Here is a 24,930-nt window from a genome sequence, read left to right on the forward strand (position 1 = left end):
TGCATCGGCAGGCGGACTCTCAACCACTGCGCCACCAGGGAAGCCCAGTTCTTTTTAGTTTTGGGAGCACTTTCGTATGCATTATTTCATGTGAGGTTCATTATATGTATCTTTTCCTCTGTTTAAAGATGAGGTTGGAGATATTTAAGTAGTATTAATAAAAGCTGAGCAGACGTTTATTAAGCCTCTGCTATGTGTCTGGCACTGCATTAGATGTGGGAATGCAAGAGGAACTTAGATATTGTTGTAGACAGAATATTGCTTGCCTGTCCTCCAAATGTGTCCGGGTCCTAATTCCCAAAACATGTGCATATTTTACCTCACAAAGGGATTTTGCAGATGTGATTAAGTTAAAGATTTTGAGATGAGAAGATTATTCGGGTGGGTCTGATGTAATCAGAAAGCTCCTTGTAAGTGAAAGAAGGAAATGGCAGAGCCAGCGTCAGGGTGACATGGGTGAGAAAGACCTCACAGTCCATTGCTCGCATGAGGACGGAGGAAGGGGCCACGAGCTGAGAGACGTGGGCACCTGTAGAAGCTGGAAAAGGCGAGGAAACGGTTCTCCCCTCGAGCCTCCAGAAGGCACATAGCACTGTTGGCACCTTGGTTTTAGCTCAGGGAAGCACGTTCTGGACTTCTGGCCTCCAGAACTGTAAGATGATACAGTTGTGTTGTTTTAGGCCACTGTGTCTGTGGTTATTTGTTACAGCATGATTGCTGCCCTCGAGGAGCACATAGGTTAAGATACAGTAAGTTACTTCATCCAAAAAAGCAAAAGAAGGTGGGGGGATTTTCTTGAGCAGGTAATGTTGAGAAGCGCTACATCACCCAGCATTGAAGCATGTTTTTTTAGGACACATTTACCAGCCTGTGGATGTTTGCCAAGTTGGTCTTGTGCTTTTCCAAAAATAGCTGGCTCGAAGGGAGTGGAGCCGTCTCTGAACCCTTTCCCTTGAACCTTAGTCCAGGGCTTTTTTCTTTACCCCACACATCTCTCTCAGCTCCCTGAGTTGGTGCATATGTGCTGGGAGCCCACTGTGGGTCCAGGTCTCCACCAGGTGTCCTCCAGGTTCTCAGCATGGTCATTGATACTTAGTCACTGAATTGATGGGACATCTTCTCACAGTAGGACCATGCCATGGTCTGCACAGCTGTCTTAGAGACCTTTGTAGAAAGAGAGGCCCGTAGTCCTTTACCTGCAGTTCCAAAATCCAAAGTGCTCTGAAAACCAAGTGCTTTTCTGATTTTCTTCATAGCTCACTTGTTGGTGAACCCTCACCCGAACTCTGATGAGGTCTTTATCTTCATGTATGGTCTTTATTTTATTTATTTTTTATTTCTTTGCAGTATGCGGGCCTCTCACTATTGTGGCCTCTCCCGCTGCGGAGCACAGGCTCCGGACGCGCAGGCTCAGCGGCCATGGCCCACGGGCCCAGCGGCTCCGCGGCATGTGGGATCCTCCTGGACCGGGGCACGAACCCGCGTCCCCTGCATCGGCAGGCAGACCCTCAGCCACTGCGCCACCAGGGAAGCCCTGTATGGTCTTTATTTACTCATTTAGTGTGGCCATTCATAAGTTTAGCTGCAGAAATGTTAATGAATTTTACTATGGGCTGCTGTCCCAGATCCCACAGTGGTCATGGGTAAGTGTATGCACTGAACTTCCTCAAATCCAAAATATTCTGAATTTCAAAGCACATGTAGCCCCAAGGATATCCAATGAGAGATGAATGGACCTGCACTTTTTTGTTCCATTTAGCAAATATGTGTTGAACACCGACTGGGCATAAGAAGAAAGGGGTGAGTAAGATCAGACCCTGGCCTCAGGAAGTTCAAGGTCCAGTGGGGAAGGAGACCTTTGGAGGAGTGATATTAATACATTAACTGCCATAGAAACTTACACACAGGGTGCTGGCAGGTTTGTGGGAGGCTTCCCAGAGGAGACACGGGAGCTTCTTAGTTACAGAAACTAGGGGTGTGACCTTTCTGTGCCTCAGTTTCCACACCTGTAAAATGTGGATGAGCAAACACTACGAGTAAGGCTGTTGTGAGGATTAAATTAGTGACTACTTGTAGCATGCTTAGAACAGGCCTACCCGTAGTAAGCTCTATGTAAGTGTGTACTAGTAAAATAAATAGTATATTGAAACTGCTGCCTGATAGTTCCACAAATGGTTTTTTAAGCCTTAAAATCAGTGCCCAGTGGAGGGCTAAAATTAAAGAAATCTCTGACATGTTTCCTAAGCTTTTTCTCAGCCTCCTACTGGGGCTTCTTTATATGGAACATTAATAATCCTCTTAAGCAGACCTGCCAGGGACTTCACACAGACATTAGTGTCTGCTTAATGGGCTATGGATTTAGGGGCTTCATCTCTCCTTAAGCTCTTAAGAGCTTTACAGCACACGTTATTCCTTCACGCGGAGAGCTAAGGCACTGTGTGGCTGTACCGCCAAGGCCTGTGCAGGGCCAGGGAGGGATAGGTGATCTGTAGACCATCTTCACAGGGGACGTGTCTGGGAGTCCGTCTGCTGCTCCTCCATCTACTGAGGGCGGAAGGACGAAGCCTTTCCCTGCTCCTGGAGACTGGCTGGTTCAACTTCTCTGAGAACTCACTTAGATCATGGAACACTCTCTAATACCCCTGGGAATGCCATTGAAAACGGTTCTGTTTTATTCTCAGCAATGGCCAACCATTAAATGCCAACAGTATTCAGCTAATGAGTATCTTCCCCAGTCTCCTTTCCATTTCAATTACTGTGGTTAATAATGAAGTATAGGGCTTCCCTGGTGGCGCAGTGGTTGAGAGTCCGCCTGCTAATGCAGGGGACACGGGTTCGTGCCCCGGTCTGGGAAGATCCCACATGCCGCAGAGCGGCTGGGCCTGTGAGCCATGGCCACTGGGCCTGCGCATCCGGAGCCTGTGCTCCGCACCAGGAGAGGCCACGGCAGTGAGAGGCCCGCGTACCGCAAAAAAAAAATAAATAAATAAAAATAAATAAAATAAAATAAAGTATATACTAAACATTTCCAAAAATGGGCTCTACTGAACAGTTGTTTGAGGGATAGTAATATATGTTACTCCTAGGATTCTGTCATATAATTTGTTTTAATAACTTATAAGCACAATGTTTCTAATGTTTCATGTGACTCAATCCTTTTTTTCTTCTTGAGCACCCTCCATGACTCTTGTTCATTTCCCCTCGGAAACCTCATTTCAGTGGGTTTTGCCTGCAGAACTAAACATGAACTTGTACCAGGGAATAAAAGTGGCCTGCCTTCTGTCCATTATTCAGGGGCGGGTGGGGGTCCTTGTTAATTTACCACTTGTGCCACTTGTGCATTGCAGGGTCCACATATGTGTCCACATATGTGAAGAAAGAAATCTGAATAAATGTCTCTGTATTTAACACAAGAGACCCACAAGGGACAGAGCAACAATTTGCTCCTGAGGATGCAGGAGCCACATCTTTGGGGACATGTGCCTTTGTTACTTCAGTGTTTCCCAAAACATTCTTGTGAAATACTAGTTCCTCAAGTGGCTCTGGGGAGAAAAAGACCCCTGGATAAATAATTTTGAGAAAGGCTACTTATAAAGCCTTCCTTTGGCGATTCCCAGTGCTAAAAGCGCTCAGAAATCCTGCAGTCATGAATCCCGTATAACTTCATGATTCCCTGAGCTTACTTGATGACAGAATTCTAGGTATAACGTATATTAATGTCTCCAGAACAAATGTGCAAAAGAACGTTTTTGTTTTTTTTTTTTTTTGGAAATGTTCATATATGCTTTTTTATTACACCACAGCAATTAAAATGGAAATGAGATTGGGAATGATACTCATTAGATGAACATTTGGGTTTAATGATTTGCATTAGTCACTGGAAAACAGTGGTGAGCGGAAATGAGGCCCATACCGTAGATATAACTGTTTTCTTTCCTCTCCTGTCATGTGATGGTGCTGTCCTTTCCCCATAATTTTCCACATAAATTGCCACTTTGCATTTCTCCTTTCCTGTAAGGAGTGGGGACTTCCTGGGGAAGAGGGCTAAACTCAGTTCCACTAACTTCATCATCTTTTGACTAATTCTGTAAAAGCCAAGGATTGCCTTATGCGGTAAGCAACAGAAACCACTGCAATGACAACCAAGTGATGAGTTCATCTTCCTCACTTAACAAGAAGTCAGAGGCAGGTCCAGCACCTCAGAAATGCTATCAGGCACACAGCTGTATGGACTAACCTTAGTATGCGTTCATGTGGTTCTCATGACCTCAAGAGAGCTCTACCATTCCAGGCATTGCATCCATATCTGTGTTCCAAACAAGATGGGGACATGACCACCGGCTTCTGTCAGCTGACTATGTACCTTTTCTATCAGGAGAACCATAGCCTGCTTGGAAGCCCCTCCCAGGAATAGCTCCCTACGTCTCATTGGCCAGAACTGTGTTTCATGGCTTCTCCAAGCTGCAGAGGACTCTAGAGATTTTAGCTCGGTTCACCCTTCCCAGCAAAATCAGGTGTCCGTTGGCAAGTAAGAAGGGGAAAATGGATATTGGGCCAGCACCCACAGAGTGTACCCAAACCGTCATTGAATTAGTCCTTTGTAGAAAGAGGTTCGTCTTCTGTTCTTCACTGTATTCTAGACTCAGCGTAGTAACTTGGCAAATATTGACGGAGTGCTTTCTGTAAGCCAGGCATAGCAGTCTCTGCTGCCACGGTGGTCACAGTCTAAGTAGAAAGAGCAATGCATACACAGCTGACTCTGACAAAGTTTAACGAGTCCTACACTTATGATCTTAGAAAAAGATCACTGGAAACATAGGTAAAATAGATTTGAAATCCATCCTAGACATTATAGTTAACTCACATCACATCATATCTACTCCTAAGGGAAGGAATCTGGTGATTGGAGTTTAAAGGGAAACTAGGTAGGTTTAAGGAAGGTATAGAAAAGCAAAAACAAAAACAAAAACAGTTGAATTATGACAATTTTTAAAATTGGGGTATAGTTCCTTTACAGTGTTGTGTTGGTTTCTGCTGTCCAGTGAAGTGAATCAGCTGTATGTATACATATATCTGACAAACTTTTTTTAGCGAGCCACTTTTATTTTTGATCCTCCTGAGTTTTATTTACTTTCTTTCTGATCCCGAATTCTCCCTTGCTGTAGTTGGCTGTCTGGTTTTTTTTGTTTGTTTGTTTGTTTGCGGTACGCGGACCTCTCACTGTTGTGGCCTCTCCCGTTGCGGAGCACAGGCTCTGGACGCGCAGGCTCAGCGGACCGGGGCACGAATCCGTGTCCCCTGCCTCGGCAGTAGGACTCTCAACCACTGCGCCACCAGGGAAGCCCCTGGCTGTCTGCTTATAGATGTTATCCCCTGGCCTAAGTCTTCCTTCCTCTGCAGCCAGCCACCGCCCCCCACCCCCCCACCCCGCCCAAGAATTTGTGGTGAGAGATTTAACTGTTAGGAACTTCCTCACTGTCTCCACCTCCAGCAGGTTCGGGAAAGGAGCTGAGCTTTCCTAGACCGAGCAAGATTCCTGGAGTAACGTTTTCAGCCCCTAAAATTGGCAAAACACTCCCACCCTGTTCTGACACCCATGAGCTGCCTGTTTGCCTCCAGGCTGAAACAGCAGGGCTAGCAGGGTCCATGATTAGTTATTTTGTTATATTTTTAAGGTCCCTGGAAATAAAATTCCCATTAAAATATGTAAGCCTAGTGATGAACTTTCAGACATTGAACTTTCAAATGGTTTTTAGGATCCTAGATGCCCCTGGATCACTGCTTCCGGGGGGGAACCCAGAAAGGGGCGGTGGCATGGACCCCTCGTCACTGGGTAACCTGGTGACCTCTCAGTCATCACTGAGTCCCACTCATTCTGCAGTTTATTTCTTTTTGTTCCAAGAGGACCATATTAGGTTCAGATGAAGTTCTTGTTTTGAATGTATGCACACCGTTAGGTAAAGAGCATGGCTTCTACAAGTGTTAAGCTTCTCTAACTGAATAAGTTATAGAGCTGTAGGACTACTGTTAACCTCAGAATTGCCGATATTGACCCTTGAGTCGCTGAGCTCTTTGTAGTTGGTATGAATTAAAGTAATTTCTGCTGCATTGGGGTATGAAAAATTGGGGATAGTCCAAAGAGTTGCTTCCAAATGAAAATTTCATTTCAATAGTAGCAAAATGTGAAAAATGCCCAGTATTCTATATCTAAAGCAGAAATGTGTTTTTGCCTTATATTGAACTCCTTTTTCCCTCTATTTCATATATATCACATGCCATTTTTCTTTCTTAAAATTTCTTTTAAAGTGTACAATTCGGTAGCTTTATGATATTCATAGAGTTGTGTAACCATTACCACAATCTAATTTTAAAACATTTTCATCATCCCCAAAAGAAACCTGGTGTCCAAATCATTCCCCCTTCCCCCGACCTCCCCAGCCCCAGGCAACCACGACTGCCATCTCTATAGGTTTGCCTCTTCTGGATATTTCATATATAAATGGAATCAAACAGTATATGGCTGTATCAGTTTCCTAGTGTTATAACAGATTACCACAAACTGGATGGGTTAAAACAACAGTAATATATTTTCTCACAGTTCTGAAAGCCAGAGGTCCAAAATCAAGGGATTAGCAGGGTTGGTTCCTTCTTGGGGACTCAGAGGGAAAACCTCTTCCATGCCTCTCTCCTACCTTCTAGTGGTTGCCAGCACTCCTTGGCTTGTGGATGCATCACTCCAGTCTCTGCCTCCATTTGCACCTGTTGTTTTTCCCTGTGTGTCTTCGTGTCTTCTCATGGCTTTATTTTAAGGACACCAGTCATTGGATCAGAGCCCTCCCTAAGCCAGTATGATCTCATCTTAACTATTTACATCTGCAAGGACCTTATTTCCAAATGAGGTCACATCTAAGGTTCTGGTGAACATGAATTTGGGGGTGGGGAGTAGGCACTATACAACCCAGCACAGTGGCTTTTTGTGTTTGTCTTCTTTCTCTTATAAGTTTTCAAGGTTCATCCATGTTGTAGCATGTATCAGAACTTCATTCCTCTCATAGGGCTGAATAATACTCCTTCGCAAGGACATGCCACATTTTATTCTTCCCTTCATCATTCGGTGGACATTTGGGCTGGTTCCACATTTTGGCTGTTGTGAATATTGCTGCTATGAAAATTGTTATACAAGTTTTTGTTTGGACATATGTTTTCATTTCTCTTGGGGTGGATTTGTTTAACTTTTAAATTTGTCAATTATGATACACATATTTATGTCACTTGGCAGTAATGGTTGTTGGTTATTAAAATTCTGACTCATTTTTGCCTCTTGGAATTGCTTTGTATTTCAATGACTTTTCCAGTGACTCACCTTTGGAGAATTATATTGTGTGGTGGGAAATATACTTTTACTCCTTTCAACTTATTTAATGGAAATCTATTGTTAACATTAGAAAGAAAGCTATGTAGTCTTTCAGTTGCTAAGCTCTAGTCACATGCTGATTTGTGTCCTTCCTTGTTTTTTATAAATAGTAGTAGCTTTTAATTTTTTAATCATTTACAAAGGGTTTTGTCTTTATGATACCATGTAACCTTCCTTGCAGTCCCGGGAGATGTCCTGAGACTGCTCTTTTCTGGCTGCTAAACTTGGAATTCAGTTGATTTCTTTTAAAAGAGCAATTGGTACTTAACTGTGATACAAGGATGTCCTTCATCCCTCAATACCACAAATCTGTTGTTTCTATGGTGATCTTTTCTCCAAGTGCAGAGAACATGTATTAACCACCACGGGACACTCATTAGCCTAGACTAGTGGTTCTCAAACTCTACCAGCATCAGAATCACCTGGAAGGCTTGTGAAAGCTCAGGTTCCTGAGTCCCACCATGAATGTTTGATTCAGTAGGTCTGTGGTGGGGCATGAGAATGTGCATTTCTAACAAGGCTGCAAGTTGCACTGGTGCTTCTGGTCCCAGGACCACTTTTGAGACTCATAGCCCTGGCACCTGAATGTATGTATCACTTTGGGGACTGTTCAGCCAGGTCTTCTCAAAATTTAATGTGCATGTGAATCACCTGGAGATACCTTTAACTGGTTCTGATTCAGTAGGCCTGGGAAGGCTTCCAAGATTCTGCTTGGGTAGTTCTTTGTTTTTGTTAAACTGTAGCAACTCCACATTGAAATAAGCTTGCCAGCTTTAAGCAGATGAACAGGATGTACCTTGTAACTGTAGTGGAAGGGTGCTTTGCGAGATACATTGTTACTCTGGGAAAATCAGGGGCCAGAGTGGTCCAAGTTAGACTCAAAGAGTAAATGGTTGAGACTTTAAACATAATATTTGAAGTAAGTTATAATTCTCTAGTGTGATCTTTTAAATATATGTTTCCAGGTTCTGAAATGAATGTTTCACAGTTCCTGTGATTGAACGGAATAGACTCTACAGGGATTCTAAATTCATTCTTTTAAATTAATGGGGTTACTTTTTGTTTTCCTTTTTCTCAGCTTCTTGACAAATGAATGTAGACTTGATGATATCAGCTTTAGGGACTTATAATTTTATTATTTTATTTTATTTTGTTTTATTTATTTATTTATTTATTTTGCGGTACGCGGGCCTCTCACCGTTGTGGCCTCTCCCGTTGCGGAGCACAGGCTCCGGACGTGCAGGCTCAGCGGCCATGGCTCACGGGCCCAGCCGCTCCGCGGCATGTGGGATCCTCCTGGACCGGGGCACGAACCCGTGTCCCCTGCATCGGCAGGCAGACTCTCAACCACTGCGCCACCAGGGAAGCCCAGGACTTTTAATTTTATACTTATTACCTAGAAGGATTATTATCTTACAAAAACTCAATAAATACTCCATAAAACTAATTTTTTCATTTTTCTCTTGGCAGATCACTTACAACCTTGGGGTTGGTTATCTCATCGCTGGCTGACCAGGCAGCTGGCAAGGGTAAAAACAAATTTGTGCCTTATCGCGATTCAGTCCTCACTTGGCTTCTTAAGGTAATTCATTGTTCTCGTGTTCTTTTCCAACTAGAAATTGGCTGTTTCAGTGGTGACAGCTGAGAAGTGTGTGCAAAATACTATACAACGAACTCCTGACAATACTGTTATCCTGATTCCTAAACATGCAGGATGAAAACTCATTCCTGTTGCCTTTTTTCCATTAATAATGCTGTTTGACAGGCATTGTGCATTGATGTGAATAGAGAGAGACCACATTTCATCTGTCATAAACTTACTTGTGAAATACAAACCCATTTCCACACTGAGTTTTCTTCACCGCGAAGGTCCTCCGTGCACGTTTGCTGCTTGCCTCATGCGTTGTGCATGGAATGGGCCTCGTTTCCTAAGATGCTATTTGAAATATTTTGCAGGACAATCTGGGGGGCAACAGCCAGACCTCTATGATCGCCACCATTAGCCCAGCAGCAGACAACTACGAAGAGACCCTCTCCACACTAAGATATGCCGATCGAGCCAAAAGGATCGTCAACCATGCCATTGTGAATGAGGATCCCAACGCAAAAGTCATCCGGGAGCTGCGGGAGGAAGTGGAGAAACTGCGAGAGCAGCTCTCGCAGGCAGAGGTATGGTCAGCCCGGTGCTCCTGTGATCCAAGCTCCCCGGCTCGTGGTGTCTGAGTGGCGAGGCAAGGTCGAGCTCGCTTGCACTTCCGGGTCACCTCATGTGGTTCAGCAGTTCTGAGTTGATGGGCATCTTCTCCGTGCTAAGCACTGTGAAGACACAGGCGTATAATGCAAGGCTCCGTCCCGTGAACTGACAGTCGAGGAAGCAGACAATTAAAAGAGAGGTGCTGCTATTGCCTGTTTGCTTCAGTCAATCAGTTGGCACTTGAGCCCAGATCTCTTCCAACGTGAAATCCTAAGACCCAAATATGCTGCTTTGATTAACATTGTAGATTACATTCCCACGCAGCCTTGCCATTTTCAGAGAAATTAGTTCTGTATCGTCTCCTCATTAAGTCATGGAGGACAAGGTGGTCAAGAATCGTTAGCATTAGGAAAAATTCAGAAATCTCCTTTTATTTTATCTTTTTTTAATCACCTCCTGACAGGGAACAAAATCATTTTGCGTTGTTACCATCTTTCCTTGGCTTTACCCAGACTTTAATAACCATAACCCTTTCCAAATAGCTGTTGCCAGAGAGGCATTGTCTCACTGACATAGTAACAGGACTGAGATGAAGGTCAAGTGCCTTAACTTCAGTCACATGCTTCCACAGGCCAGGATTCCGATGTGTACCTAAGGCTTCTAAGTTCACATCCCTTCATACTACTCTCTTCTGACCCCACAAAGAAAAGGAAGTCAAAGCCAGGGATCTGAATATTCCATCTGTTGGTGATCGTGGAGTTGCATTATAACTATTTGTTTACATGTCTTTCTCTTCTTCTTGGCCACGGGCTCCTGAAGTGCAAGAGGCGTGTTTTATTAATTTTTTTGTCGCTAACCCTTAGTACAACATTGATACTGGAAAGCACTTAGCACAATGACTTGCCCATGGTAAGTGCTCGATAAATGTTGCTCTTTTTGTGATTATCATCATAATCATCATTGAGTGCATCAAGCATAATTTTTTTTAAATCGATGCCAAGAAGGGTAGCAGAACACCTGAAAAATCAAAATGCTGATAAACTTTGATGAGAGTCATGATCCTAGGAGGAGAGTATAACGGCTCTGGAATTCGTCTGTAGGTGGATGATCTCCATCCTCCCTCTTTTCCGTGAATCTGCATCTCCACTGTGACCATATAATCTAGGGCGGGTAGCTAGAACAATGCCTGGCCAAAGGGCAGAGCAGAGGAGCCACAGCAGGTTCATGTAGAATTTTCATGTGTGTCCCCTTGGACCCAGCACTAAATGTCACTCCCAGGCTCTGTTAACAGAGTGAGACTCAAGCATCCTCAGCCGGCCTCCACATCATCGCCACTTCAGCTTCCTGTCCGAGCTCTGCCATCTTTCTTGGTCATAGGGTTATACTCTGCAGAAGCTCATGTTACTATAGGGTGTCAAAAAAGCATATGTGGTGGCCAAGTAAAGGCCCCCCAAATTTCTTAAGCTGCATATAGCTATATTTAGATCCCTTAATTATTCTCACTGAGCAAACACAGAGGGAAATTACTGCCTTTTTAACTAGAAGTCCTATTTCCAAGTGAGTAATAAATATGCTAAGTTTATTACCATCAATAAGAAAAGTAATTCCAATGGCCCAGACTCAAATTTTAAAATAAATGAGAATTGCCACCTTTCCTGGTAGGTTAATATAACTGGAATGTGTTTATTAGTGATGTGTGTTGATCTCTGTCTTATTGAAAAAGAAGTCTACTTAAGTAATTTGTTCTCATACTTTTCTATTTTGAAGATGAACTTTAGCATCTTTTAGGTCTTTAAATGTGAAATTTAAGTACGATGGATAAAATTACTCTGGGATGATTTGTATCAATTTAATTCAGAGCACTGGAATTTCTCTTTCTCCCTCAAAGAGTAGCAGCCATTTACTCTTCCACTTCATTTGATTAATAAAGGTCTAAAACCCCCTGACAGTATGTGGCTTAATTGCTTCCAGCAGACAGTTGATAACCGCTTAAGAAGGACAATAAGGGATTGTCTTGTACACAATGGTGGAAAAAATTAGAAAATCAGATTTCTCTGCTTTCATTTTAAAGGCTATGAAGGCCCCTGAACTGAAAGAGAAGCTCGAAGAGTCTGAAAAGCTGATAAGAGAACTAACAGTGACTTGGGAAGAGAAGCTGAGGAAAACAGAAGAAATTGCACAGGTAGCTTGATAACTTGGGCCTACAATATTGTGATTTTTTTAAATTTTATTTTTTAATTGAAGTAGAGTTGATTTACAATGCTGTGCCAATCTCTGCTGTACAGCAAAGTGACTCAGTTATACACATGGAGACATTCTTTTTATATATATATATATATATATATATATATATATATATATATATATATATATATATATATATTCTTTTCCATTGTGTTTTATCACAGGATATTGAATATATTTCCCTGTGCTGTAGTGATTCTTTTTCATTGGCTGTCTTTTCTGTATAGCCACTTATCATCTCAAAAAGTCCTTTAAGGACCTCTTTCTGCTGAACTAGAGCCTGCAAAGATCCGTTTTAGACACTGACTTCATTGTGTTTTTTTTTGTGTTTTTTTTTTTTGCGGTACGCTGGCCTCTCACTGTTGTGGCCTCTCCCGTTGCGGAGCACAGGCTCCGGATGCGCAGGCTCAGCGGCCATGGCTCACGGGCCCAGCCGCTCCGCGGCATGTGGGATCTTCCCGGACCGGGGCACGAACCCGTGTCCCCTGCATCGGCAGGCGGACTCTCAACCACTGCGCCACCAGGGAAGCCCCGCATTGTTTTTTATTAACTACAGTTTAATCCCTGTATTTGCTAGAAGTGTTGCAGAGGACTGAATTTGTACAGGCGTGGTTCAGGAAACATCCTTACTACGTTCTGCTTTTCACATTTAACCAGAAACCTGTTCTGTGGTTTTAGATCACCTGGCAAAGCATGCAGCTACCTGATTGGCAGAGAATTCACAACATGCAGCACATCAGTAGTTTTTTCAGTGTGCTTGATTCTTCAGCTTGTTAGCAAATGCTGTTATGAACTTTACTTGAGAAAATAAAAAACAAGGACTAATCATGTGAGTGTGTGTGTATGAGAGAGAGATGAACCTCTACACTATGCATTTCATGAACCGTTTAATCTCATTGACCACTTGTAAGTATTGGACCCTCCCAATCAGGTAGCTTGAAATCAGTAACTGGAACCTAGTCCAGCCTGCTGCTTATATGTGTCTTGTAGATATCACAAACATATACCTAACTTTCTGTAACTCCTACATTGCTTTATTTTTCTTCATAGCCCATATCACCTTTGGAAATTCTGTGTTTTACTTGTCTGTTTTGTCATGGTCTCTCCCCTTCCATTAGAATATAAGTTTTCATGAAAGGAGTAGCTTTGTTTTGTTTGCTTTTATATGCCCAGCCCTAGATCTGTACCTAACACATAAATATTTCTTGAATAACTTGAATGAATTTGAGGCCCTCCGCAAAAGGGACCCAGCCTGCTCTTCCAGCCCCATCCCCCACTACTTTCCCACGTTGACTTTCCCACCTGAAATCATCCAGTGCGCCCAGAGTCTTCACTGTGCTCTCCTCTGCCCTTCCCCTAGAACACTCTGACCTTACCTTGCTGCTCTCCCATTTCTTCCTACTGAAATTCTTCTTGTGCTTCAAGAACCATCTCAAATGCATTCTCTCCTGAAGCCTTTCCTGGACTCTTAACCCATCATGATTTCCCTCCTTTGAAGCCCCGCAGCACATTGTTCCTCTCCAATGGCACAGGGCCCTCCTCTTTTACTTCTAGTTGTGTGGTCTTATCACCTCCACTGGACAGGAAGCCCTTAAGGCCAGGATGGTGCCTGGTTCATCCTTGGTGCCCCTAAAACACTGACACGAGATGTCATGCGCTTTAGGATCTCAGTAAACTTGGTTGAGCTGAGTAGAATGTGTAATTTCACTGGCCTTGTCCCCAGCAATAGTGACTTAAGCTTTCCACGGATACATCTCATGACTAGAGCAACAAATAGAGCTTCCCTGCTTTTGTCTGTGTCTGTGCACAGGAGAGGCAACGACAACTTGAAAGTATGGGGATTTCCCTGGAGACGTCTGGTATCAAGGTGGGGGATGACAAGTGCTACTTAGTCAACCTGAATGCAGACCCTGCTCTCAACGAACTTCTGGTTTATTATTTAAAGGTAAGAGAGTATATTAATAGATAGTTGCAATCCCGATTCCGTCACGTACGATTCCCACTTGAGTCTGGGTGCGTGTCCCCATGATTTTGCTTTTTGTATCCAGCTTAGCTCTCATTAAAAGTAAGAGGATTGGATTGGTAGTTCAGTCAAGTTACCGTTAAGAGTGAAAAACAGCTCTTTTGCATGCTACTGGGGCTGTGCAGTTGGGCTGATTTCCATCAGAGGGGCATGAGTGAGCAATGGAAGGTGTCAGAGTGATCCCTGACTGTGGTGACAGGATTCTGAGAAGCTCTGGAGAGTCACCATTATGCTTCTGAGTAATTCTAAGGGGATCTTGAGATCAGCACAAGCCTAAAACAGACTCTTGTGGAAGATTAGACAGCTAGGGTTCTTCCATATCCATCCCTCCTAAGCCTGTATGCTCAGGACATAACTTTTGGTCCTATAATCACCCTCAAGTGTGGAGATGGGCGTGGCCTTTTGGGTTCGGCACTTTGGCCTCAGGGTACTGCCACTGACCAGGCTGCAGGGCTCACTGCAGCAGTTCTCAGACGGCTTCGTTAAGGCTTCTGAGCTGCCTCGTGAATATACAGAAGGCAGTGGAGAATAAGCTAGAAGTGAAGAAAGGAACCTCAGTCTTCTATCATCCTTTTTATTCTACTTTTTCCAGAAATAAATATGGCACAAATAGCCCCTGACTTATTGAGAGTCCACTAATGGACTTAAGATCTATTCATTTAGGAAATGATGAAGGGGTAAGGAATTGTTTCTGAAATCTTAATTTTGAAAGACCAAGTCTTGCAGGTTCTCTATTGAATAGGGAAGTATTATTATCATAGTGACTGCATGGTTTTTAGAGCAATAGAACAAACAAAGAGGTTGAGCAGTGGGCAGAGTCACCAAGGGTCACAGTCCTCACATGTCTGAGGTTTGAGGTACTTAAAAATCATGCTAATCTGTACATTGTATAATCCACAGGCTTCAGTACTCTGTAATTTGGTATTAGAAACTCAACTATTTTTTAAATCACTTTAAAAGTTACACATCTGAAAATATGACTTTCCATGAAACTATTTTCAATGATTCTTGAATTTATAGAGCTGTTTTCAAAGCACTTTCACCGTTAACTCAGGTGATCCTTGAGAAAGAATCCTGCTCATTAGATCATATTAATAATATTGTTCTGGTTGTGCAAAAAAAAAGAAAAAGAAACTGAGGCTCAGAGAGTGAAATGCCTTGCCCACGGTCACATAGACAGTAAGTCGTCAAGTTAAAACTGGAGCTCAAGGTATTCTACTATCAAGTCTGACTTCTTTATGTTCTAAAATAATAGCTAATCACTGTTGATCAGGGTTTGTTTTTTTTTCTTTATAGTGTTTAAACATATTTTACATTTAGTGTATTAAGGTAAGCTTTTGACCTATAGTGCGCCAGATCTCACATTTTCCATCTGATTCATCTAATGTCATGCATGTGCTGTTGGGTTATTCGAATTGATTGTGATAAACTTTTGCTGAGTTACTTGTAAGGGTAGTTTTTTCTTTCTTTAATGATCTGTTGCCAGGATCATACCAGGGTAGGTGCAGATACCTCTCAGGACATCCAGCTCTTTGGGATAGGAATTCAGCCTGAGCACTGTGAGATTGATATTGCTCCTGATGGAGAGGTCACCCTCACTCCAAAAGAAAATGCAAGGTAAGAAATGTCCCATAAAGGTAAGAAGCAGCTCCTTAACATAGCTCAAGTGCCTTATTTTCAGGAGTAGACTGACCCTTTCTGTCTGTTTGCTTAGTTATATCAGAGTTAAGGCTACACTGGCTCTTGCTTTCTGCTTGTAGAGAGCTGTGTAAGCAAGATTTCGAGCACCAGCTTCTGGGTGGCTGATTCTGCCTTGAGTGGCTGGGTGATCTTAGATAAGATACTTCTTTTATCTAATCTTCAATTTCCTCATATGATAAATGAGGCTAATAGTAGACAAAACATGTAAATCACTTGGCTCAGTGCCTGACACACATAAATATTGAATAAAGTTATTTGTTATTACCGAGTGTAATGCACTGTATGAAAAGCAGTTAATCAGATAACTCCATTATATGAAAAATTCCTAAACTAGGCTATAATATGTAAGAATCTGAGAAATGACAGGATAATATATTTACTTTTTAATTTCTACTAAATGATGTCTTGAATTATTTTATAATCACGTGTAAAATGAAGTCCTAAAACAGTATTCCTTAACTCATATAATTCAGAACACACATTTTTATGAAGAAACCTATATTCATTTCAAATTATTCTGTTAATATCACCCATATACATTTCTAAGTGATGAAAAACTGAGACAATAATAGCATACATGATTCATGAAATTTGTAGGCCTTCTGTTATAGTGATATATTGTTAAGATATTTAATGGTGAAATGATACCATTCCTTAATTTTTACTTATTCCAAGTTCAGGTAGAATTTAGCTTCATGCTGTATCCCCCTATTAGAAGCTCTGGATTTTTTTTTTCATACTTTTTTTTTTTTTTTTTTTTTTTTGTGGTATGCGGGCCTCTCACTGTTGTGGCCTCTCCCGTTGCGGAGCACAGGCTCCGGATGCGCAGGCTCAGCAGCCATGGCTCACGGGCCCAGCCGCTCCGCGGCATATGGGATCCTCCCAGACCGGGGCACGAACCCGTATCCCCTGCATCGGCAGGCGGACTCTCAACCACTGCGCCACCAGGGAGGCCCCATACTTTTTTTTTAATTGACAGAATTATGTGTGTGTATACACACCATGATAATTTGATCATATTCTCTTTTAATACTACATCTGAAAATGATTTTATTCGGTAGATTTCCTCATACCTGATTTTACTTCCATGTCTTTTTATCCTACTTTTCGTCCTTCCCCACCCTGTCCAATCTCCTCCTTTCCTATAACCTCAGGGCAGTGGTTCATTCATTCAGTATACTTCCTCTAGGCTCTGTACTGGGAATGCCCAAGTATAGTAACTCAAAGCCTGGTGGAGGAGAATATATAGAAACAATTGTTATTATACAGGAAAATAAGTGCTCCTTCTAAAGTGATCTTTATAACCTGCAAATCTGATCACTGTAAAAGTGTGTGGGGTTTGCAGGACTGGAGGTAGGGAGAGCTGTTAGGATATTATTATGATATTGTTGTGGGAACACAGCATTAGCAAAAGAAGTGAAGGACAAAATGTATTTCAGAATTACTTGAGAGTCAGCGAGGTTTAGCGATGTGCTTGGGGACAGGATGGGAACTCACTTAGTAAAAGAAAAGAAGTGAGCAATATTAGATTTCTGTCTTAGGAGACGAGATAAACAGTGGCACTACTAAATCAAAATAAGAAATCCAAGAGGAAGAACAGGTTTGGAGGATGATAGGCAATGAGTGTAATGAGTTCACTTTGGAATACTTTGAGTTTGAGGTGTCCTTGGGATATCATTGTGAAGATGTCCAGTTGCACATTGGATTTAGGGCAGTAGAAATACCCTAAATATACAGACTGGGCATAATCAGTGTTGCCTGTCTTGAAAGTGGGTCTAGAGCGAATAGTGGAAGGGTTAAACCAATGTTTATGGGATGGTCTGAAGATAATCCATGAAGTAGGGTGAGACAAGGGAGTCAGAGAGGCACAGAGGCAACAGCAGGATACAGTGATGGAATCTAAGGGAAGAGAACATTTAAGAAAGAGGTCAAAGTAGAAGCTAAAGAGCTTCTATTGGACATAGCAGTTAGGAAGACATTAACAACCATGGAATGTTTAAGTACCATGCAGTTGTGGGTATGGAAGGAAAAAATGCAAAGAAAGAAGAATAGGAGGTGAGGAAGCAGGTGGAATCTTGGTTGTGCAGATGGAAATGGGATTGGAGACACAGCAAGAGAGGGACATGGCGTGAAGGGATAGTCAGTATTTCCTCAGATCTATCCTCAAGTCCACCGGTTCTCTCTTGTCATGTTTTACCTGCTGCTTAACCACATTCTACTGAGTTTTAATTTCAGTGTCTCTGTTTTTCATTTGTAGGAGTTTAGGAGGTCCTTTTTTAGATATGCCTGGTCTCTATTGGTAGAGGCTTGTTTTTACTCCATTGTATGCTTTAATAATTTTACTTTTACTTATTTTATTGCCTTTATTTGGAAATTCTGTTCTCTGAAGTTGCTGGGGCTTCAATCCAACTATTTGTTGTATCTGCTGATAACTTTGCTTCCTAAAGCAGTTCATGATTTTTTAGATGTGCTCCTCTTCAGCAGTTTATCTGTAGGAGTCTTGTGGCTTGGGTGAGGCTACATAAATTCCTGCAAAGAGATTTTATATTTGTTTCTTCCAAGTACCCTAGGCATGTGTTCAACTAGAAATGACTTTTTAATGCTAATTTCTTGGCTTGGGTATGTTACCAAACCAGGCAGTTTCCATAACTTTTTCTTTTTTATATTATTGTAATAAGAGTGTACTATAAACGGCAAAGTGATATGTTCATATGTATGTTCAGGTGTGTGTGTGTGTGTGTGTGTGTGTGTGTAAGCACCTAGATAGGGGTCCTCTAAAGATACAGATGATCACAAAAGTAATCAGTAAGTAAGAGAGATGAAGCTTATTACATTTCTCTCTGATTTGCTCTGGAACTATTTTTAGTTTTATTTTAGAGTAACACTGCTCAATAGAACTTTCTGAGATAGTGGAAAGTTCTATATCTGCTAAGACCATTTTGGTAGCCACTATTGAGATGGTGCTCTTGAGAATTAACATATGGCCAGTGAGAATGAGGAACTGAATTTTTTAAATTATAATTCAGAGTTTAAAATAATAAAGGACACTGAGTGACACATTTCTACTCTTGATCATACTGCTATTCCTAGAATTTCTGGAGGGCTTTTTAGATGCCTTAATAAACAATGGGGAAATATATTTCTTAAAAACTGACTATTGAATGTCTGTTTTTTAGGTAGAAGAGATAAGTATTCTATAAAACTTTTTTTAAAAACTCATCTTCTTGGCAAAAGTATGTATGTATGTACATATTTATATATGTATAGTGTTAGCAAACAAATTTTGAGTAAATTTGAAGATGTAATTGTATTAAATGATTTGTGAATTGGGCAGCATCTCATCAGGCAACGTGAGGGGTTATACAACATGGGAGGCTTTTATAGTAAGGAAGGTGGGACAAGGAAAGGAAGTCATCAGCAAGGAACAAAAATGAAAGTTCATTGGAGGAAAGTAAAAGTTAGGTGACAACAGTTTCTCATTAACTGAGCTGTGGTGTTTTTTAATTGGCTGGGCTTGTTGCTGGGCTCAGTGGAAGTCTTCCTTCCTCCTGCTGGGGTAGTAAAGTAGTTGCACTTCCTGTTGGGGGTTCAAGGTAGGTCTCTTCCTGGTGGGGTAACTGACATCTTGCTTTTTGGGATAATTGATGATGAGTGTTGGGGTATGAGAGTTCCCTTTTCAGGCCTCTTGACTCCAGTTTTAGTTGAGGTTTCCTTTTATTAATTTTCACAATAGACATACATATACATGTATATTCTGATCTCATTTTCCATTTTTGCAGATGAATAAATGAGTCCATATTTCCAAATAGATGGGAAACAGACTTTTGAAACTTGAGTCACAATGTTGAGAGTCATTTTGAAGAAAAAAGGGAGCATGTTAGTGTAAAACATACACACCAAAGCTTTACCGTGTTTGTGTACGACAGATTAAAAACATTTAAGATGGTATTTCCAGGGTATTTTTTATCAATAAAAACTTAGCCACCAGACTTGAAATATTACTACAAAAGAGTGATTATTTTCATCTGTGAATTTTCCTTATTCCATAACTTTGAGCTTAAGAGTCCCCCTAAAGATTAGGAGCCAGATAATGAGAGTATATGAGAAAAGTAACTTACGGAAAAATTAAAACTCAAAATAATACTCATTATTTTTCTCCATCAAACTTCACTTGACAGCCCTTATAGCAAATTAAACTTTAATTAATTGATTATCCCCCTAATATTTTGTTTTGCTTTTATTGTTTTGTTATTATTTTTTAATATTTTTTAACATCTTTATTGGAATATATTTGCTTTACAATGGTGTGTTAGTTTCTGCTGTACAAAAAGTGAATCAGCTATACGTATATATATATCCCCATATCTCCTCCCTCTTGCATCTCCCTCCCACCGTCCCTATCCGACCCCTCTAGATGGTCACAAAGCACCGAGCCGATCTCCCTGTGCTATGTGGCTGCTTCCCACTAGCTATCTATTTTACATTTGGTAGTGTATATATGTCCATGCCATTCTCTCACTTCTTCCCAGTTTACCCTTCCCCTTCCACGTGTCCTCAAGTCCATTCTCTACGTCTGCATCTTTATTCCTGTCCTGCCTCTAGGTTCTTCAGAACCATTTTTTTTCTTTTTAAGATTCCATATATATGCGTTAGCATACGGTATTTGTTTTTCTCTTTCTGACTTACTTCACTCTGTATGACAGTCTCTAGGTCCATCCATCTCACTACAAATAACTCAATTTCGTTTCTTTTTATGGCTGAGTAATATTCCATTGTATATATGTGCCACATCTTCTTTATCCATTCATATGTTGATGGACACTTAGGTTGCTTCCATGTCCTGGCTATTGTAAATAGAGCTGCAGTGAACATTGTGGTACATGACTCTTTGAATTATGGTTTTCTTAGGGTATATGCCCAGTAGTAGGATTGCTGGGTCGTATGGTAGTTCTATTGTTAGTTTTTTAAGGAACCTCCATACTGTTCTCCATAGTGGCTGTATCAATTTACATTCCCACCAACAGTGCAGGAGGGTTCCCTTTTCTCCACACCCTCTCTAGCATTTATTGTTTGTAGATGTTTTGATGATGGCCATTCTGACTGGTGTGAGATGATATCTCATTGTGGTTTTGCTTTGCATTTCTCTAATGATTAATGATATGGAACATTCTTTCATGTGTTTGTTGGCAATCTGTATATCTTCTTTGGAGAAATGTCTATTTAGGTCTGCTGCCCATTTTTGGACTGAGTTGTTTATTTTTTTGATATTGAGCTGCCTGAGCTGCTTGTAAATTTTGGAGATTAATCCCTTGTCAGTTGCTTCATTTGCAAATATTTTCTCCCATTCTGAGGGTTGTCTTTTCGTCTTGTTTATGGTTTCCTTTGCTGTGCAAAAGCTTTTAAGTTTCATTAGGTCCTATTTGTTGATTTTTGTTTTTATTTCCATTTCTCTAGGAGGTGGGTCAGAAAGGATCTTGCTGTGATTTATGTCATAGAGTGTTCTGCCTATGTTTTCCTCTAAGAGTTTTATACTGTCTGGCCTGACATTTAGGTCTTTAATCCATTCTGACTTTATTTTTCTGTATGATGTTAGGGAGTATTGTTTTTAAATGCCAGCAAAATCTCTTTTTTAGGTAAAGGAGACATTTATGAGAAGACTAAAATTGTCCATGCTAAAATTTCTGGAGGACTTTTCCTTTCCCCCTAAAAAAACTCACAGTGAGAGTGCTTTAACTATATCAAAGGATCGGTTGTTGAGATCTTCTAATAAGCAGGAAATCCTACAAAATCTTTTATAGTGACTTATTTAGGCTACTGACTTCACAGCCCTTTGATAGCCAGTAAGCTGTAGCAAAGTTACAATGTGAGGAAAGCTGCACTGTTGAAAGACCACCTGCAAATGTCCGCTGGACAGTTGCTTCTTCAAGATTTGTTTCAGGCAAATCCAGGATACATAGACCAACATAAACCCACAGACACAATGTACATCATTATGGTATAATATATACAGTATAACAAAGGCTATCAGAGTTTTCTTCCCCATCTCTAATTGTTTGTTTTTATTGAAGTGTAATTGACTTACAGTATTATATTAGTTTCAGGTATACACCATATTGCTATTACATAATGGTCACCACTGTAGTTACTATATGTCACTCTAACTGGGAGTTTGTACCTCTTAATCCCTCTTAAACTTTTTCACCCATCCCCTCACCTCCCTCCCCTTGATTGATTTTACCATTTGGTTGGTAGCTGTTTAGGGTTTAAACCTGGTATTCTTTTTGTTTTCCCTGAGTTTTTATTATGGGTAATTTCAAACATAAGAGTAGAAAGAATGGTATAACAAGCCTCCATACAGCCATCATCCAGCTTCAAAAATGACAGCTCATAGACAGTTTTATTTTTTATTTGTATGTCCTCCACATCACCTCCTCCCTCCCCTCTGGGTTATTTTAAACATATTCCAGATATTGTAACTTTGCATCCATAAATATCTCCACTTGTATCTCTAAAAGACCAGTATCCTTAAACACAGCTTCCGTACCATCACACCTAAAATAATAAACAATAATTCCTTACTAATCATACATTGAGGCAGTGTTCAAATTTCCCCAGTTGTCTTATAAGGGTTCTTTTTCAGTTGTTTCATGAAATCAGGATCCAAATAAGATTTAACCATTGTCATTGATTGTTATGTCCCTTGGGACTCTTTTAGCCCATGGGTCCCCCTCCTTTGCTCCCCCACTTTTTTTTCCTTGCATTTTATTTGCTGCAGACACCTAGTTGCTTCCCATAGTCAGCATTTTGCTCATTGCATCCCATGGCGTCATCTAACATCTTCCGCTGCCCTCTCTATTTCCTAAATTGGTTTTAGATATAAAGGCTTGATCAGGTTCAACTCACATATGGACAAGAATGTTCCATAGTCATTGTTGCCTGTCTCCATCAGGAGCACATCATGTCCAGTTGTCTGTCTTTGAGGGATATCGGCATCCCTTGATCATTTTTGCCTAGATTGTGTATTTTGATAGTGTTTCCAATTCTGTTATTCCTTCTTTAGGTATTAGTCGAATATGCCTATTAAGAGAAAGTTCCCCCAGTTATCTCTTTGGCTTCTGGGTCTAGGTTTATTGCTCTTTACCATCCAGCTGATGTAGCCCCCCTGGTGTTCCTTCAGGTCCTGTGTAAACGGCACCCTCGTGTGCAGCACCACCCAGCTGTGGCACGGGGACAGAATCCTGTGGGGAAATAACCACTTCTTCAGGTAACGGCTTGTGTTCACTAGTATGTTCACTCATACACCTTTTCTCTTATCTGAGTGTAAAACACGTTGATTTTCTCTAATGGTGAAAAACCCCACAGAATTAATTTACCTAAGAGGAAACGGCGAGATTGGTTGAAAGACTTTGAAAAAGAATCAGGCCCGCCAGAGCATGACCTGGATGCAGCCAGTGAGGCTTCCTCGGAACCAGACTATAACTATGAATTTGCACAGATGGAAGTTATCATGAAAACGTTGAATAGTAATGGTAAGACCCTTAAGCATTTACTTTCTCACTCTACTCTTTAAATAAACCTGAGGAGAATTTGACCATGGCTAGAGAATTGTCAGTCTGATCTCTGGTGTATCAAATTGGGGATTCTGTTGCAGGAATAAAGATTTTGACCTTTTTATTTATCTCTATTTCTGGATTTTTAGCTTCAAATTCCCCTCTTTTTTTTTTTTTTTTTTTTGCGGTACGCGGGCCTCTCACTGTTGTGGCCTCTCCCGTTGCGGAGCACAGGCTCCAGACGTGCAGGCTCAGCGGCCATGGCTCACGGGCCCAGCCGCTCTGCGGCATGTGGGATCTTCCCGGACCGGGACACAAACCCGCGTCCCATGCATCGGTAGGTGGACTCTCAACCACTGTGCCACCAGGGAAGCCCAGTCCCCTCTTTTTAATTATAAAAATGAAGTATGACGAAAAGGCCAGATGGAAAAACAAGTGTAATGTATTACTCTGAAGAGGATAGAATAACAACCAAAAAAACATTAAGATTAGGGATTAAAATTAGCTGCTGGGGCTTTTGACAGCACAGCACAGGGAAGACCACATCTGGAACTCAAACTTCATCCCACTCTGTGACTTGCCCACCAAGTTGGGAGGAATATCAACAGACATTCCAAAGTGATGCTCAGACATCAGAATCACATTAATGGGTCATTTAACAACATGGCTGAGCAACAAGTCTCCTGTGAGTGATTTTTTTAAAGCCCAAATAGATGCAGGGTGTGACAGGAGGGTGCAGCTCCAGACTCCAGGTGGAGGAATGCCCATCAGAAGAGAGATGATTTCTTCAGATGAGGTTACAGAATTCTAGACATCTCTGTGCTCTAACTCTGTGGCGTATTCAGGTGGTATCCATTTAATCATGTATCACCCCACATCACAGATTTCTAATTTTCTCCAATTGCTACCGTCTTATCATATATATATAAACATTTATATTTATATATATAAATATATTTATATAAATATTTATATATATATGACCCCCCCTCAATAACCAGTGAGTATTTAGTGCTCACTAAATACTCACTGGTTAATTTCTCCAAGCTTCTTCGCCAAAGCAGTTCATCATCAGTGCTCTGGCTCATGGTGTTAACATGAGTATCCATTTGTGTTCCAGATCAGGCCTTGCTCTCCAGTGTTGATTTTATCCATTTAAAAGTAATGTTTCCCCTTCCTTATGCTTTACTCAATCCCACTGCTAAACGGGGCTCCCCTGTGGGGCACACAGATGTGCTCTGTTATGATGCTGAAATGCTGGTGGCCGGACAGAGTTCACGCCCTTCACCTCTACTGCTAGGTGGCTTCCCGATCATAAGCCTGTCTGCCTGGTGGTCATCCCCTTGGTGGTCCTATTTGAAGATTCTCTTCCCTCTCATGTGGTTTCAGACGAAGCTCCTCCACAAACACTGGGATAAAGGTTAACTGATTGGCTTTAGCATGAGGGAGCTTGACTGGTGTTTAGCAGTGCTGCTCATTGGTGCTTGTGCTACATGCTTTGGCCAAATCTAACTAACATGATGGGGAAGAAGCTGAAGTTTTCTGCCTGGCCTTTTCTGCCTGAGGTGCTCTGATTTCTTGATGGAGGGTTGCTCCCTTTTCAATTGTGACCCTTTCCTCCCCATGTCCCAACTCCATTGCCTTCCAGTGGTTAAAATACAGTGGCTGTTCTTTTCCCCGTGTATCCAACAGCACAAAAGTGTCACTAGTATTATTGCTGCTCTTACTAACGACTTTATTTCTGTTGACAGCACAGCAGTTCAGGACATAATACTTCTGGGTAAATAGTCACCTGCATTATCCC

General features: G+C 41.5%; 1 protein-coding gene across 1 annotated transcript in view; it reads left to right on the forward strand.

Moving 5' to 3' along the window:
• The window catches only part of KIF13A (kinesin family member 13A), a 217,177-nt gene that overhangs the window by 150,892 nt on the left and 41,355 nt on the right, over positions 1 to 24,930 (forward strand). The window contains 7 exon segments of the mRNA XM_079712079.1: positions 8,885 to 8,996; positions 9,371 to 9,583; positions 11,680 to 11,790; positions 13,663 to 13,797; positions 15,362 to 15,492; positions 22,754 to 22,840; positions 22,939 to 23,105. Of these exon segments, the coding sequence (XP_079568205.1) occupies positions 8,885 to 8,996; positions 9,371 to 9,583; positions 11,680 to 11,790; positions 13,663 to 13,797; positions 15,362 to 15,492; positions 22,754 to 22,840; positions 22,939 to 23,105 (956 nt within the window).

The sequence above is a fragment of the Hyperoodon ampullatus genome, assembly GCF_949752795.1.
Source record: "Hyperoodon ampullatus genome assembly, chromosome: 10".
Taxonomy (NCBI): domain Eukaryota; kingdom Metazoa; phylum Chordata; class Mammalia; order Artiodactyla; family Ziphiidae; genus Hyperoodon; species Hyperoodon ampullatus.